At 27.7% G+C, this 16,729-nt stretch overlaps 2 protein-coding genes across 2 annotated transcripts in view; both read left to right on the top strand.

The window, feature by feature from the left end:
* LOC129989423 (complement C3-like) overlaps positions 1-2,484 on the top strand; it is a 109,612-nt gene extending 107,128 nt beyond the window's left edge. Inside the window, exon 41 of the mRNA XM_056097959.1 lies at positions 2,215-2,484. Within this exon, the coding sequence (XP_055953934.1) occupies positions 2,215-2,347 (133 nt within the window). The 3' untranslated portion in view covers positions 2,348-2,484. The remainder of the gene's footprint in view (positions 1-2,214) is intronic.
* A 3,957-nt stretch (positions 2,485-6,441) lies between these two features.
* LOC129989092 (U24-ctenitoxin-Pn1a-like) lies at positions 6,442-13,471 on the top strand. Its single transcript, XM_056097416.1, has 5 exons — positions 6,442-6,494; positions 8,598-8,637; positions 10,005-10,047; positions 11,850-12,083; positions 13,283-13,471. Exons 2-5 carry the CDS (start codon positions 8,611-8,613, stop codon positions 13,414-13,416), a joined length of 438 nt encoding a protein of 145 aa, XP_055953391.1. The 5' UTR covers positions 6,442-6,494; positions 8,598-8,610; the 3' UTR covers positions 13,417-13,471.
* Positions 13,472-16,729: the final 3,258 nt, after the last annotated feature.

Here is a 16,729-nt window from a genome sequence, read left to right as displayed (position 1 = left end):
AATCCACCTCCATCTATCTCTTTATCGATATCAAGTGTTTTAATATCTTTGTCCTGATCTGATTGTCGGCCTACCTTATTAAGCGTCCTGCCTATTTAATCCTATATATAACTATGAATTTAATAATATCTAATTTCGATATTATTAAATAGTTTGTAATAGTTTATATTTCCTTATACAGTTTGTGAGTTTCCTAGCTTGTTCTTCCTATCCAATAGTTATCACATTTAGTTCCACCAAATATGCTTCTTAAAATTCCTCTTTCAGATATCGCAAGAGTCTGTTTATTTTTATTAGTCTTTTCCCATGTTTCAGCAGTGTATATGCGAAAAGACCTAATCAATTTTTTTAAATGAGTGATTTGGTTTCTCTGCTGAAGTAATTTGATTTAAAATATTTTTATAGTTCAAAAAAACATTTGTATGCAAATAAATAGGAATCCTCAATGTAGCATGTTTAAAAATAATACTGTTTTACTATCTTCGATATGAGCTCTCATCTAGGTGTCTAAGTTCTTTGTGATTGTTTATGAGTGGTTTGAAAAGACGAGAAAAAGAAGCTTACCAAAACCAACAAAGAAGAGTTTTACAAACGAATTGCAAGATCAAGACATTTGAAAAACAACAAACATGGCTTACAAACTTAAAACGCTAACAATCGATGGTAGGCAACCACAAACATAAATTTTTTAATCATTATAAATGGAATTTATGTAAAAAACAGGAATGTCTTTTCTTCAATTAGACTTACTCAATAGGGTACGTTTAAAGATAATATTGCTTTACTATCTTCAAGTTGAGCTCTCATCTAGGTGTCTAAGTCCTTTGTGATTGTTTATGAGTGGTTTGAAAAGACGAGAAAAAGAAGCTTACCAAAACCACCAAAGAAGAGTTTTACAAAAGAATTATAAGATCAAGGCATTTGAAAAACAACAAACATGGCTTACAAACTTAAAATGCTAGCAATCGGTGGCAGACAACCGCAAACATAATTTTTTTAATCATTATAAATTGAATTTATGTCAAACAAGAATGTCTTTTCTTCACTTAGGCTTACTCAATAGGGTATGTTTAAAGATAATATTGTTTGGTTGCTAGCACAATATTTTTAAGTTGACCTCTTTCCATTTATCTAGAACCCTTTGGACTGTTTATAAGTCAAACAAGAGTTTATTAAACGAAAGACGTAAGCAATGAGATCTGGAAACCTTGGAGGCCACACGAAAAAGTTAAAGATAAAATTTTAAAAAAATTGGATAACCTTTTACTTCTTAGCATGGGAATGAATTCGCTCTCCATCTCGTGTTTCATATGAAAAAAGGGCGAATAAAGAAATAAAAATACGTAACACCTGTTCAGTCTCGTTCATATTAGCATTGAAAATTGTTAAATTTAAAATTTTAAACATGATAATTCTTATAGGTTAGATTATATCTGTAAATAGCATAATAAGATATTCTTGATGCAAAAATTGTTCAAAAACTCCCAGAGTATTCAAATGAGATCCATAATTACTTCCTAAGTACTAATTACTTAATAGGAAAGATATCTTTTAATTTTAATTAAACTATATTTTTAATTAAAATCAATCGAAAAGTTAATGTTTTTCATCAAATGTTATTATAGTATAAAACTCATATTTACACCAATTAAAAATTCAAAAATATTATTTTTTCAGTGATAACAATCTTCTTTACGTACAACCTTTTATTTAATAACATTTTTTAATTAATTTTCATAATTTTGTAACATGGCTTCCCCTTTACTTTAATCTTTTTAACATGACAGTAAGTATGTGAATAATCAATTTGAGTATTTAAGTAGCTATCTTGCAATTAAGTAAAAATAAATGTTAAGTTACAATTTATAATATAAATGAACATTTCAACTGATCTCAAAATATTTGATATTTTTTTAATAAGACTATAGCTTTAGGTTAATATTTTTTCTGCGAACAGCATGTTTTAAATTTGTATTTACTATATCCTGCGGCTGATGCAATAAAGCTATATTAAGATAAGGCAGACGATTCAATCCTTAGAAGATTTCTATATTTCAAACCAAAGTTTTGAAGCATCACTAATTTGTAACAAGACAAGATTTGTATCTAATTACATAGTGTAACCTGGTTTCAAATTGATATATACAATCGTGGAAATATTAATGAAGAAATAAATTTCTCCTATTTTATAAAATAATGTTTTATTTCCTATAGGCACAGATATATACTGGATCAAACTTCAGCCATTCATCTGTGGACTTCAATAAGAACGGCAAGTGACAAACCTTTACAGCGTATCTTGAACAATGTCGTGGACAAGTTACAGAAAGAAGGTTGTTTGGAATAACCTTCATTTCGAAATGTTTCTTTCAAAGTGGAAAATAACAACATGCTTCTAGGCATTTCATGAGCGATTTTCTGAAAAAACTTTCTGAAATTCACCGAGACCAAAAAAAAAAAAAAAAAAAAAAAAAAAAAAAAAAAAAAAAAAGGTGAAATTTTAGAGAAACGATCTGTAAAAAAACTATATGCATCGTATTGATAAATAAAGGTGTTTTTTTATGTTGTTTCAATTTAAATAACACAGAATTAATGGCCCAACATCAGAAAGTAATATGAAATGAAATATGAAAATATATCTATCTTAGTATAATTCTTTCTCAATATCAGTGGGTATATTAAGTACAATAATTCATTCCGTATGTTCATATAAATATACTTTTCAATTTTAACATTTATTATAAATATACTTTATTTATTATAAATGTTATTTAGGATATGTATATTATATTTAATGTAGCATATGACAAGAACATGTGAAAACGAAATATGAAAATTCAACTTGTTTATCGTGATTTTTTGCTTCATTTCTGTGAATATAATTATATGTAATTACTCGATCCATATCAGTTACAACTCAAATGACTAAGAAAGCAATTTGATTATAATTTCTTTTTCTTCTGCATAACAATATTATTTCTTTTTCTTCTGCATAACAATGACTTTAAAAAATGCAAGTCTGGAACATTCAAACGGGAAATATTAAAACTCAACCTGCTTATCTTAAATTTTTACTTAATTTACGCGAGTATATTTAGGCTTAGTTACATGCTCCATATCACATATATTTCAAATAAGAAAGCAACTAAGAATATTATTTCAATCATTTCTTTGCTGCATTTTAAAAGGAAATATGAATATTGAACCCACTTTCATAGAATATTACTTCATTTCAAAGAATATATTTAGGCTTAGTTACATGTTCCATATCGCGTATAGATCCAATCACTAAGAAAGTAACTAAAAATACATCCTACATAATAATGACTATAAAAAAAATGACATGAGAATCCAAAATTCAATCTACGTATATCTAACTTTTTATTTGATTTACGTCGATATATTTATGCATAGTTCCATCTCACTCAGCCCAGTTTCTTTTCCTTAAGAATAACGATGACTATAAATAATAAAACATACAAAAATTCATTTCGTTATTATAATGTTTTATAATTTCCTTCAATATAATTATGTTTAGATATTTATTCCATGCCATTTCATTTTAAACCACTAAGAAAGCAATTAAAAACACAATTTCTTTTCCTTCTGAATAACAATGTCTGGAAAAAATTGTAGTATGAGAGACAATAATATTTGAAAAAGAACTATGGAAATTGAACAAACTTGTTTCCATTTTTTTATTAAATTTATGTGAAAGTTCATAGCTTTAACGTACATGGCACAGATTTCGCTCTTATTTCTATTGCTAAATGACAATTAAATATAAATAAATCTCAAAAATCATTTTGGATTGCTTCATTGAACTGTTTTTTTGGCTGCACTTTATTCAATGATTCTTTAATAGATGGAATTGAGAAACATTACTAGAAATGTATTTCTCCGCCGTGCCTCCGAAAATTGTATTCATTTAGAGGAAATAATACATGAAAGTAATCAAGAAAACTTTAAACGATCTCGAAAATAGATTTAACCATCATCAGATGAATCATCACTATATTCCAACTATAGAAATGGATGATCATATTTTCCAAAACTATTATCTCTGAAAAGAGGGTTTTGTATTACATAAAAATTCTAAAAATTACTTTTTAATGATAAGAATTCTACAAAAATGAAAGTCATTTCTTAATTTTAATTTTTAAAAATTTAATGTGGAATCTCTAAAGACTTTTTTTTTATTTTTATGACGAAATTCACACTCATCCATCAGAGCATTCAATCGCACGCTTTTGCCAGTGTTAAAATTATAATTTGTAAAGTTGCTTTATTGGATATTAACTCCTAAGTAGGATCTTACATCTTTATTTCTAAGTATTTACGCTCTTTAATTTGTAATAGCTCTGAATCAATTAAATTCGTTTCTTTCAGTCTTATCAAAAGTCTAATATTTGAAATTTTTTAATAGTTTTGCATCCAAAACAAAGTCAATAATCTGAGCAAAAAGTTACTTGCCAAAAGTGACAAATTTTAAAATTAAAAATGAAAATCCAACTCCCTTATCGAAATACTTTTTTTTAAATTTTGTGAGTATATTCATTTTTTATATTAAGTCAAATGTTTCATATCACTTATGATTTATTCAGAATTTTGTAAAACTGCTGAAATTCCAGAAAAAAATCTGAATTTTTTTTTTTTAATTTTTGTCATTTATTAAAAGTATCAGTTCAATATGATTTAGTTTATCAGTTTTATATTCTTTTTTCTATAAAAGCGTCTCAAATGTTTTTTAACTAGTCTCGCATTTTATGCATTTTTATGCATAATATAGAATTATAAAAACATTTAAAAAGAATGAATTTAATAATTTTTAAAAATATTATTTATTTATTCCTTATTTAAATTTATTAAAAAAATATGCTATCTTTCTTTTCTAAAGTTATAATGATAAACCTATATAATTGTACTTAGCTAATTCAAATGTGTTTAATTTCAACATATCGGTCATTCAAATTTTAATTTTGCTCTTTTGAATTTCTTATTTGCAAAAATTTTAAATTTCGTGCTTAATTCGAATTTTTTTCATTAATTCAGAGTCTGAAATAAAAATTCTAAAAGTTTATTCGCTATTCAAAATTATTTTCAATTATTAAATAATATGTATTTTGTTACTTTAGTGATTGTAAGTGAATTTTTTTTTAAGATCATTCATTCAGTCGAGTGTAAAATTTTTGCAGATTTATTTAATAAAAAAGAATTGAAAATGTATTTTTTAATATCTATCCTTCTTATCAATTATTTTAAGTATATTTTAAAAGAAAAGATAATTGTACTATTCATATAACATGTTATTCAAATTTTAACATAATATTATACTATACATGTTTAAAAAATAAGTCCTTTTTAGCAAAAATGTAGAAAAAAAAAATTCTTTAAAATTTACATTATTATTTGTAAAATAAAGTAATAAAGATTACAATTATAAGGCCGATATGTGTATACTTATTTTACTTTACAAGACTTTACACGTAATATATCAGTAATATTTACATGTAATATATCAGATGCAAATATAATAGTTTTCAAAAATTTTAATGATAGAAAAATCTGCAAAGTGTTCTTTCTATATTCTTTGCAGTTTTCACAATACAGTACATTTTACAACCTCCATACATTTTCTTATTTATAGCATTCATATGCATTAGAAAGGTAAAGCAGTCGGATTTCCTAAAAATCCACTTTTGGCTAAAATTTAAAAATGTCTACTATTTGGAATGAAAACAGCATATTAATTTTTTTTCCGTTTAGCTTTTTTTCATTCTAGGATTCTCTATTCATAAATTGGCATAGTTACAAAAATGCATTCTATTATTGTTGTTGCATTCACGATGTTTTAAAATTTTAATATTTATCAAAATTTTATACTAAAATTAAAAAAAGATTAATATACTTCTCTTGAACATTTCATATCCGTCAAAATAAAGGCGTTAAGATTCAAAAGCTAACATCTCGCATTATTTGATCCAAATGTATACTTACGATTATGATATTTTCATTCTATATATGACAGTAAAAATTAAGAAAGACTAATAAATATTTAAAAAAAAATATTTCTATACCTTTTTCATTGACTACCAAAAATATTCTGTTGCATTAATCGGAATACGTTAAAAAAATATTATATCTAATTTTACATGAAACTTTCTTACATGAACCTACATCATTCCAAAAGATATCTGAAACATTTTTAGAAACAATTTGACACAATTTTAAATTTTAAAATACGAAATCAAAGATAAAGAATGTTGGAGAAAGATATTTAGGCAAATCACAGTGGAAGACAAATAAGCCTTATCAGAGATATCTTTTTTTCACTTCTCCTTTCGGTTTAAAGTCTAACGGATGATCAGAATATGTCCACCTGTATACTAATTCTGCTACATCAGCGGGAAATCGAACATCTGCCCCAAAAAATCGTCTGAATATAAATCACGGCGTCCTCAGATATGGACGTTCAGGAAGCTCTTGAGTTCCAGGTGAGTACAGTTCTCTCTCATACACTTCCTTTGAAATTGATTTTGGCTGAAATGAATGCAGATTAACTCGAAAGGATAAATTTCAATTAGAATTTAATTTGAAATTTTTTTGCATATAAACTTGCTTTAGATTAAAATTCCACATAATTTCATTTGCTTATTATTATCAATAAGAATATTTATTCTTTCAAAATCGAACCGGATTGAATTAATAAGTGCAAATATTTAACATTAACGTACCTAAACTTAATGTATACCTCTTTGTAACAAAAAATAAATTAAAGTAACTAAATCTGTTTTGAAATAAAAACCCTAACTATTTTAATAAGGATAGATTCAACAAAATAATTTTAAATTCATACTTCGACAAATATTAATTGTTTTCCATTTCTATATAGTTATCTTCACAAAAGACAAAAATTATTCCATGATCATTTCTTGATGACGCCGAACACAAGACTGACGAAACAAATCTAAAATATCATGATATTTGGCTTCTGACTAGAGTTCTACACCATTATTAAAGTAATAAAAAAGTAAATAATGAAAAATTAAATTGTATATTGAATACAGGAGGACATGGAAACAAATAGAAAATAGCCATGATACTGAATACAAATTTTCTTATTAGAAGTCAACAACCACTCATTTTGACTAATTGTGGAACGCTTTTTATTCAAACTACAGGATAAAAAGATTGATTTTTTCCTATTACCTTTTGGCAATTTGGAATCAATTGTAATTCAATGTTTGGTGTTTTGTATTGAAAATTTAGCTTTCTATTTATTTGTTATAAAACTGTAAATAAATAAAATACCAATTGTTCATTTTATTAACATTTAGTCAAATTATGTATCAATTCATTTATAAAGAGTTGTTTTAAAACATTTTAATAGAATTAAAAATAGCAATTGAACTTCTTTAATATTCAGGGAAAATTTCCAAGATATTTCAGTCGTTAAAAACTTATTGTTCCGATTTAAATTTTTAAATACTACAAGTGCTATTTCATCCAATTAGCTTGTTTTTTAGTTCTCGCATTTTCATATTGACGTAGATATCTACATAATTAATCAAATCAGACTTTTCGAATTCCTCAATCGAAAATGTGAAATTTCATTATAATGGTAACGGCAAGGCCTAGGGTGGGTTTTTTTTTGGGGGGGGGGGCGATTATAATATTTTCTCTATGCGTATTTTCTATTTTACAAAAGGTTAGTGTTGCATTTATGAGGATATAAAAAGTAACATTAATAGACAATTCGGCAAAACTGTTATATCGTTCAAATAATTTTAAAAAATTATTTTCTTGTAGAATTTCAATTTTAGATTACATTAGTGACTGTAATGAAAAGTAAATTAGTTTGAGCCAGTGTAAAACTAAGCTCTTTAGGGAGAAAATGAATTATATTCATATTTCATGAATATAATTCATATATGAATTAATTTCAAGATATGAATTATATTCAATAACTTTTGCATTAGCTATCATGTTTACTGAATTATTGTGACTCGAGTCAAAGAAATTGTTATGCATCTACACTGATATAAAATATTGTATAATATAGAAGAATTAGATATAAAAAAAAATTTTAAATGAGAAACATCACAAAAAACTGCAACATAATTAAAAGACAAAAGCTTAAAATCGCACTCATTTATCAAAAGAATGCAAGATATCTTTAAAATGGCATATCATCCATCTTATGTTTTCATTTTGAATATTTCAATTTTTCGGTTAAAATATTTTATATTTTTTTAAGTTATTCATGAATACACGAATAGGCATTCATTTCAGAATCATATATATTAGTTAACATAAGTTTCCTCTATTAAACATCTTGAACAGTTAAAATAAATTTCCCTATTATAAAAAAATCATAATAAAATACTTTAAGCACTTCGGTTCCAAAGCTTCCCATTGGTATAATGTTTGATATAAATGATTAAAAAGTAATAAATTTTTAGAAAAAAAGTAAAGTAAATGGTTTGCGATTATCTGTTCTACTTTCGCTGATTGTATTAATATTCTTGTTATTTAAAAACTATTGATCAATAAAAAAATGAATTACCTTAGATTAAAAGTTTTTCTATATTTTTCAGAAAAGCCGCCACCATGATGAAAGTTGTTGGAATTATTGCCGTAAGTATTACTTCAGTTGAATTTTTTTTAAGTAACAAAGTATTAAAAAGACATTGATTTTTAATTTTAAAAAAATTCCTTACTTTTACATACCACTATGAAATTTTTAGTTCTGCACGGAAATTTAAGAAAATATTGAATCTTAATGAACATCTTATATATATTCAAGTTTCTTATACATTATGTGCACAAATGCATTTCTTATCAGGAATAAATTAGAAAACAATATACTTGTTACCCTTAGTGAATTTGCAAGACTTCATAGGAATTGCTTAAATCGATAGTAATTTGGTGTCATTCATAAGGTACTGTAATAAAGCGTTTTGGTGTAATAAAGCGCAACATTTTTCATGTTTCGTTTGAATTTGAAACAGTAAATTTAATATATGCGTCTGAAATGCAAAACGAATGAATACTACATTGGAATTAAACCCGACTAACTGAAACATCCAAAATTCAACTTAAGCGCCGATTAAGGTTCAGCGCAGGACATCACTGGCTGAACTGGATCGACTTTCATAGAAAATATGACTTTACATCGGGATTGAGGTAACTCGACCACAGATCATTAATATATTCAGAAGGAAACTGAGAATCAATAACCATACTTGAAGAAATAGTCTTCTGTTAGAAAAAATTGTTCTCCAATTTAAAAAACGAAACTCTTTATTGTTAAAAATAAATTTTATTTTAGGAATTTCCATAAAATATTTTTCCAATGAAAAAGCAATATGCCGATAATGATTTACAAAAAGCATTTAAATTTCAATCCACAAGAAAAGAAAGACTTAGGTATCAAAATTAATTAAAATTATATAATTATGAAATGGATCAAAAGGCAAAAAGGATTCCAAAATTCAATTAATATACGTATACACAAGATCCAATTGATTTTATCGAACGAACAATAACAAATTAAAGTAGCTGCTTGAGAGAAAGATCAGTAAAATTGAATGATATGCCCAGAAATCTGAAATTATAATATTCATTCATGACAAATTTGCAATTTTTGGAGCCTAAAGGAACCAAAATTTATAAAATGAGGACAATTCTACGTTTGTGGATTATGTATGGTTGGAAAGTTAGTAAAATATTGCAAAAATTCCCATAATGATAAATTTTACTGATGAATAAATAAGTTCAAGAACCATCTTTAATTCCACCCGAGACTCAAAATTCATCTGACAAAATTATAACTACTTTAATACAAAATATTTTGCTTTTTAATTCATTAAATTAATTTAATAATGATCTTGTTTCGGAATTATGCAGTATTTTATAAACAAATGACTTGTGCATTTTTAAAAGAAATATGAATATTGATTGTTCTTTTTATAAGTGAACATATTTCCAAATTTTATTTGCAGTTGTGCCTTTTTGCCGTCGCCTTTGCTGACGATGAAGAAAAGGGTAGGTAACAAAATTTGTAATATTTACATAAACGGTCATTGTTGTTTTCACAAAACAAAAATAGTTAATAATGCAAAAAATTTTGTTTGCTTGTTTAATTTTACTGCTCTAGTGAAAAAATTTACATTATTTTTATTTTACATGAATGGATAATAAATATTTTGATAATAGAAACACTTTTTCAAACAAAAAAACTCCTTTTTGATTTTGTCTTTATTGATTTTTTTAGGAAACAGCAAACATCATGCTTGTTTAAAAATTCTAAAGCACACTAGTTTTTCCATATTTTTATGAAATCATAAATATAAACAGTCTCATTATACCAAAATATCACAAATAGTAATTATAATTAATGTAAATGAAGTAGAATGTTCAATTCGTTATTTTTTAAATACCAAATTTCATATGAACCGATTAAAAATAACTGCTCGTGCTTTTGTTTAGTTTACTAAACAAATATCAAACCAGCTGTTTCTGCTAGAATTCGCAATTTTCACATGCATACTCAGTTTGCTTACAACTTGCTTTTTAAATTTTTTGCTCGAATCTAAGCGCTAGAAGTGACTAAATATTTTTAATGAAAACTGAAGATTAGAAAACATTAAACTTCAAGACTTCAAGAAGCTATAAAATACAATTGTTGAAAACAGCACGTTCCTCTAACTGGAACTAAGTAATACTAGTCATGATTATTTAAAGTGATTTAAAATAGAATTCAGTTGTGTTTAGGTTTTTGTTATTTTCTATAATAATTTATATTTTGTTAAGTTAGTTAACTTTATGATCCTTAAAGGGAACTAAAGAAATGGGAAAAAGATATGATTATAAATATTCTTTTGCAAATTTCTTATCGCGTGAATATTATTTAAGATGGACATGTTTGCCTTTCTAAGACTTAAGAGACTTGCGATGTAATTTGCGAGACTTAAGCTATATTTACGTGTCGATGGACTTGTCGATTTGCACCTCGTATCCTTATCCAGAAATCAAATCTAAGTCACTGGTCTTACTATTTCATCAACCAGACGATATATTATTGATTTATGTTACATGCAATATCACGATCATTAATGTTCTGACAATGTTGTTGTTTCTTATGGCACTTGCCACTGACAAGCCCGCTGTTACGAAGACAGCGATTTTAAGCCGGAGAAGGAGCGTCTCTTGTTTTTATAGTAGTACCAACTAGGGTTAAGAGTACGACTTTGGTACTGACGCATCACTCATTCGCTGGCACCACCCCGTTTTACAGGAGGGCATATTCACATATTTCATAGATAGAACAACGGAAGAACAACCCTGCCCAACCGGGTCTGCCCAGATCACGGGGAAGACGCGCTACCCCTATGCCGGCGTTCTGGCAATAAATGTCTAACAATATTATTATGTATATCTCCACTATACAGTACAGCATACAAGACATCGCTGATATAATGAATAATATCTCTGACTATTAAGAAAAAGCTGTTGATGGTAAAACCAGTGATTCAATATTAGATTAATCAACCCTGTGCTATCATTTTTTAACCTTGTTTTCGCGATCCTCTATCGTCCTCTATTTTCTACATCGCTCTCTGCTTTTTCAAGCCGTATCGGTCTAAAATTTAAAAAAAAAATGTTTCTTTATTTTTATTACAAATTACGCTTAAGGACAATCAATAAATTATAACATGCCTCCCAAAGTCCCTTCCGTTATGTTTCTCTAAGCATGCCAAATGCAAACAATCTCAATGATGAAACATTCTACCTCCAACTCACCTCGTGTTTCTCATAGATTGTTCATTTTCTCTTTTCGTGTCCAGTGCCCACCGCATGTGAGGAGGATCGTGCTCGTCGTCTGAACGCCACCCTGACCGAGAGCATCCTCCACCTGATCCCCGAGTGCGACGAGAACGGCGACTATGCCGCCCTCCAGTGCTTCACCGCCAATGACTGGTGCGTCTGCTACAGAAGGAACGGCGAGAACATCAACACCCCCTCCAAGAACATCAAGGCCTGCGACTGTGTCAGACAAGCTGATGATGCCAAGACCGCCGGTGAGTAATTCGGCCCTTATTTTTTTTCCACCAGAACAACAAGTATCTGCCTATTTGCACCAGAAATCTGGCAGGGCAAGTACATGCCCTGTAAGATTTCCGCCACAAATTGTCCACATTTAATGTATTATAGGTATCTATGGCTTGGCTGTAGAATTTCAGTTTGTCAGCAAGAAAATTACCTGTTACTGTTTAACCTATTGATTGATGCAGTCTTAGGGATTTCGCTGAGTACATTAGGTGCGCCCTAAGTGCATTATGATTATTCGATATATTATCCTCCACCCCACCCACCCCCATTGGTCATATGAAAAAGATTTGTCGCAGACTTCTTGTGTAATATTGACCACTATACCACCCCTGAACAAAGTGGTATTGATAGATTTGTAGTAGACTTCTTCAGTAAAGTTGACCCCCCCCCACCACCACCACCACTGAACTAAGCAGTATCAATAGATTTGTAGTAGACTGAAAGCTTAGATAGCTTTTGTCTTAATTGCTGGTAATGATAGTTTAAATTTACAATGCTTATCTTAGATAGCTATTTAGTTTTAAATGCGGACACATAACCTTTATGTTTCAGCACGATTTTTTTACCCTCCAAATATGAAACATTTTCATAATTTGAATCTCATAATTTCTCATAATTTGAATGTTTCTTTAAAAAATATTAATAAACAATTAAACATATCCTGCATACTTCCTACTTTTCCATGGAAGACATTCCCCACTTTTTTCAGTAAATTAAATTAAATAAAATTATACATATGTGTAGACTTAGACATTCCCGGATGGAATTTAATATTTTAAAAAATATATAAAGTAAATTATTGACTTTATAATTAGATATCGTATTTTTTATCACCAAATAAATTATCCAAAATAAAAGTGTAATGAATTCATTTGCAGTAATTTCTATATTAGTTTATTAACTCTGTTATAACTTTTCTGACTAAACTCTTGAAATAAATAAGCTTTTAGCTTATTTTTTAAATGCTTGTTCACTCTCTCACGTTGAAAGTATAAGTATTAAGAATCAAACAATAGAAAAGGATTTCGCTTATTTCTTACATCTTATGAACTAACAATAACTTCTCTGTTTGGTTTCTTCTTAAATATTCAACTCGTTGATGTGAAATAAATTTAAACATCCTTTACTAACTAAGTTCTACATAAAACGTTTTCTTTATCTTTTCCAGGAGACACCTATGTGCCCCAGTGTGACAAGAACGGCTACTACAAGGCCAAGCAGTGCGAACGTGATGAGTGCTGGTGCGTCGACAAGAACGGCAAGGTCCTCACCGATCCCCAGGTCGGCGATGTCTCATGCTAAATCGCTCGCTCTTGATTAATGATGGAATTGAATAAAGATATTTAGTAAAAAGTTATGTAGAGTTTGTGTCTTTTTGAATATTTTTTCTTTGAACTCGTGTTAGGAATCGTTGAATATAATTTATCAATAAAATAGATTTACTTGCTTAAAGAAACTTCCAACGTAAGGAAACTTATGGGGCTCAACATTTATGCATTTAAGGAATATTCTAGAATAATTTTCTGGAATTTTGAAGAAAAATCGAGAATTGCAGAAGAATTAATAATCAACGAGTAACATTTTGAATTCAAATGCCATTTCTTGTATTCGACTTCTGAGGCTCATATGTAGATCACAGACTTGCTGATTATCAGTTCAAAATCAACCAAATTAACCTATCAGGACTTTTTTTAAAGTTTTGTTTATACGATTACATCATTGGTTGATTCTACATGAGCGGTACTCTTTAAGTTGTAAACGAAGGCATTTAGAATAGATGCTGGATAATTTTAACTATACAAATTCTACATTTCGCCATATTATCCATTTCAGGCTATAGAAATTAATCAATAAACCGAATGTATTTCATACGAAATACAAAGTATTATTCTTTAATAATTAAACGTCCGTTTTCAAATGCCAAAACAGTATGTTGAATTTGAATTTGTTAGTCCAATTTTATAACAGTGTCCTTCACTTTGTTTCTTCAATAACATAAGGATATCAATGCAAATTCAATGCTCTAATTAACAAGTTAATTAAAGGCTTGTTATATTTGTAAAATTAAGCACAAATCTAAGCTAGAAATAAGTAATTGAATCCCTATAGACAATTTAAATGTTTCTCAATATTTTAAACAAAAACGTTCATATTTTGGTATCAAATAATACGAGAATTTACCGCTTACACTTAATGTGTAATAAATTTCCTCTTACAGATTGTTCCTACAAATTCTTTGCAGTCTAGAATCAATAAAAAAGGAAATGTCCATTAATTCGAAAAAGAAAAAAAACAATACAATTTTAAATAGGAACAAAATATAGATTTATAAATGTTATGCTCAATTTTTTAAAAAAAATATTTAATCAGTTATTACAAACAAAACCAAAGAAAATCTCGAAAGCATAGAAAAATGAAAAAGGTTATATTTCCCAAAATAAAATAGTAAATATATTCTAGTAAAATGGAATCATTTGTCATTTTAATTTAAAATCCCAAAATTATTCCTTGTTCTTTAACGTTTTTATTATTTATCTTTACTATTATTTATTTATTATTTATTTTAATTGACATATTTTACTGTTTAGAACATCGATGCAAACTTATTATAATTAATTATCGTATTAGTAATTCCCCATTTTGCTGTTCATGTCATCCAAATCAAAAGAATAATTGAATCACAATACATGTTTTCTTTCTCAGAGTAGATTGTTTAAAAATCTCAACACTATTATAAACCTAACACTTGTTGAAAGCAACGAATTTAAAGATCTTCAACTATATTTCAACTAACAATAAGAAAAAGACATCGGATTAAAAGTTGCTCAAAACACAATAGATAAAATGCCTAAAAAGCTCAGTTTTTTTTAAATTTATTCTTGGCATCCAGGATGTTTTAAAAGCCTATTTATTCATTTCTGACATACTTTCAGATATCATTCATAAAGAACAACTTTCGAAATTTGATCGAACGACTAGACTGGAACTTCAATTCTTTAAAACGTTTTGAGCAGTAAAATAGGACACTAGAACGAATGATGTAAATATAGCATAAGAAATCCTCCTTAAAAGAAGGGACTACACAATTAAAATTAGATAATATTGTCAACAAACTGTTTGAATAAAAGAATATCTATTAGGCTGATTTAAAATAAGAAGTAAATTATATATTGATATCTTCAGAAAAGAAATCATTTTGTGCTGAAATTTATTATAACAATTTATGTAATTAATTCAAAGATGAAGCTAGGGAAGCAGTTTGTTGTCGATGTTTGAAAAGTTTTTCAAACTTGAACATAAACAATTATTTAAATAGGACTGTTTGAATCAATGGAATTATTAATTTGAAATAGCCTAGAAAATAATTTTATTTACTTGAAGTATCCATAAATTGGCAATTAAATAAATATAGATTTTTTAAATAAATGGAATTATTGTTAGATAATGGCAGAAAAACCAAGTAAATAATTTACATCATTATCAGTTACTAGAAGTTGACAACAGAATAATCTGAAAAAGTATGTCTTAAAAAGAGCTTTAAAAACATCAAGGATAGTTGAAAAACAACAAAAATTAAAAATTTGTGGTTCTTTTATAATGTGTAAAGAAACTGAGAAATTGCAGAGTTTATAAAACAACATAATTCAATTCGTATAAGGTGTGTTGGTGTAACTTTAGGAGTCAAAAATATTTCTGGGCTTAATTTATACTTTTCGGTTTATTTGTTTTAACTGTGCTTAGTAAAATGCTCAGTTGCATTTAATAAATTGGGCATTGCTTAATTGATCATTTTCCTTAAATGAACCAATGACGCAATTAATTGTGTTATTTTTTCTACTTCAAAATGCATTTCTAAGAATGTTAATTACATTATTTCAAAACTAATGAAAATATAAAAGAATCTCTGATTAACTTTTTTTTATATAAAAGTTACTTCCCTGCAGTGGTATTCCCTGTCATTAAAAATATTCATATGGTGCAACTGCCGCTATAAACAGTTACAAGGAATTTCTAATCACAATAATTTCGAAATTAAAAGGCAAATTCATGATACTTTAAGCGAAAGAAAGAAAGTTACTTTTCTAAACTGAATTGAGACTTGAATTACCTGAAGAAGCGGCAGTTTCATTAGATATGCGGCAAAAAGTATCTTAGCACCTTGTCCAAATGTATGGCATGCATTGAAGCTACAGAGTTACTGCTAGTTTATACGTTTTCTTTTTTTTTTTTTTTTCATAACAAGCTCTTTATTGAAAGTTCGATAAATTAAAAATAAAAACCTTTTGTTAATCTATCGTATAAGCAGAATTTGGTTATGTAATCTTAATATTTCCCCCCAAAATCGGATCCTAAATCAAAAAGTGTTACAAGTTGCTTTCCACAGTTTGCGAAACAGGAATATATAAAAAGGTAAAAGGACTTTCTAATGTGCGCAAACTCTTTCAAAATCGCAAGGGAAATTAGAATCTGGTTTCAGCTTGAATTCTTCTCTCCTTTCTAATTCTAGTAAATGTAAACCAAAATGGTAAATGTAAGCTGATGAAAAACATTCCTGTAACAATACTTTACTTGCATTTTTAATTCATTTGTATTATAGTAAAACCATATACAAAGA

This window comes from Argiope bruennichi, chromosome 10, assembly GCF_947563725.1.
Source record: "Argiope bruennichi chromosome 10, qqArgBrue1.1, whole genome shotgun sequence".
In the NCBI taxonomy this organism is placed as follows: Eukaryota; Metazoa; Arthropoda; class Arachnida; order Araneae; family Araneidae; genus Argiope; species Argiope bruennichi.
Note: the sequence above shows the minus strand (reverse complement) of the source record. Positions and strands in the feature narration are given on the sequence as shown.

Bases quoted from the DNA above. Each gene is read 5' to 3' on its own strand.
- LOC129989092 (XM_056097416.1), top strand. From the start codon at position 8,611: ATGATGAAAGTTGTTGGAATTATTGCC. The intron at 10,048-11,849 runs GTAGGTAACAAA...TTTCGTGTCCAG, and splicing joins TGCTGACGATGAAGAAAAGG to TGCCCACCGCATGTGAGGAG. The intron at 12,084-13,282 runs GTGAGTAATTCG...TATCTTTTCCAG, and splicing joins TGATGATGCCAAGACCGCCG to GAGACACCTATGTGCCCCAG.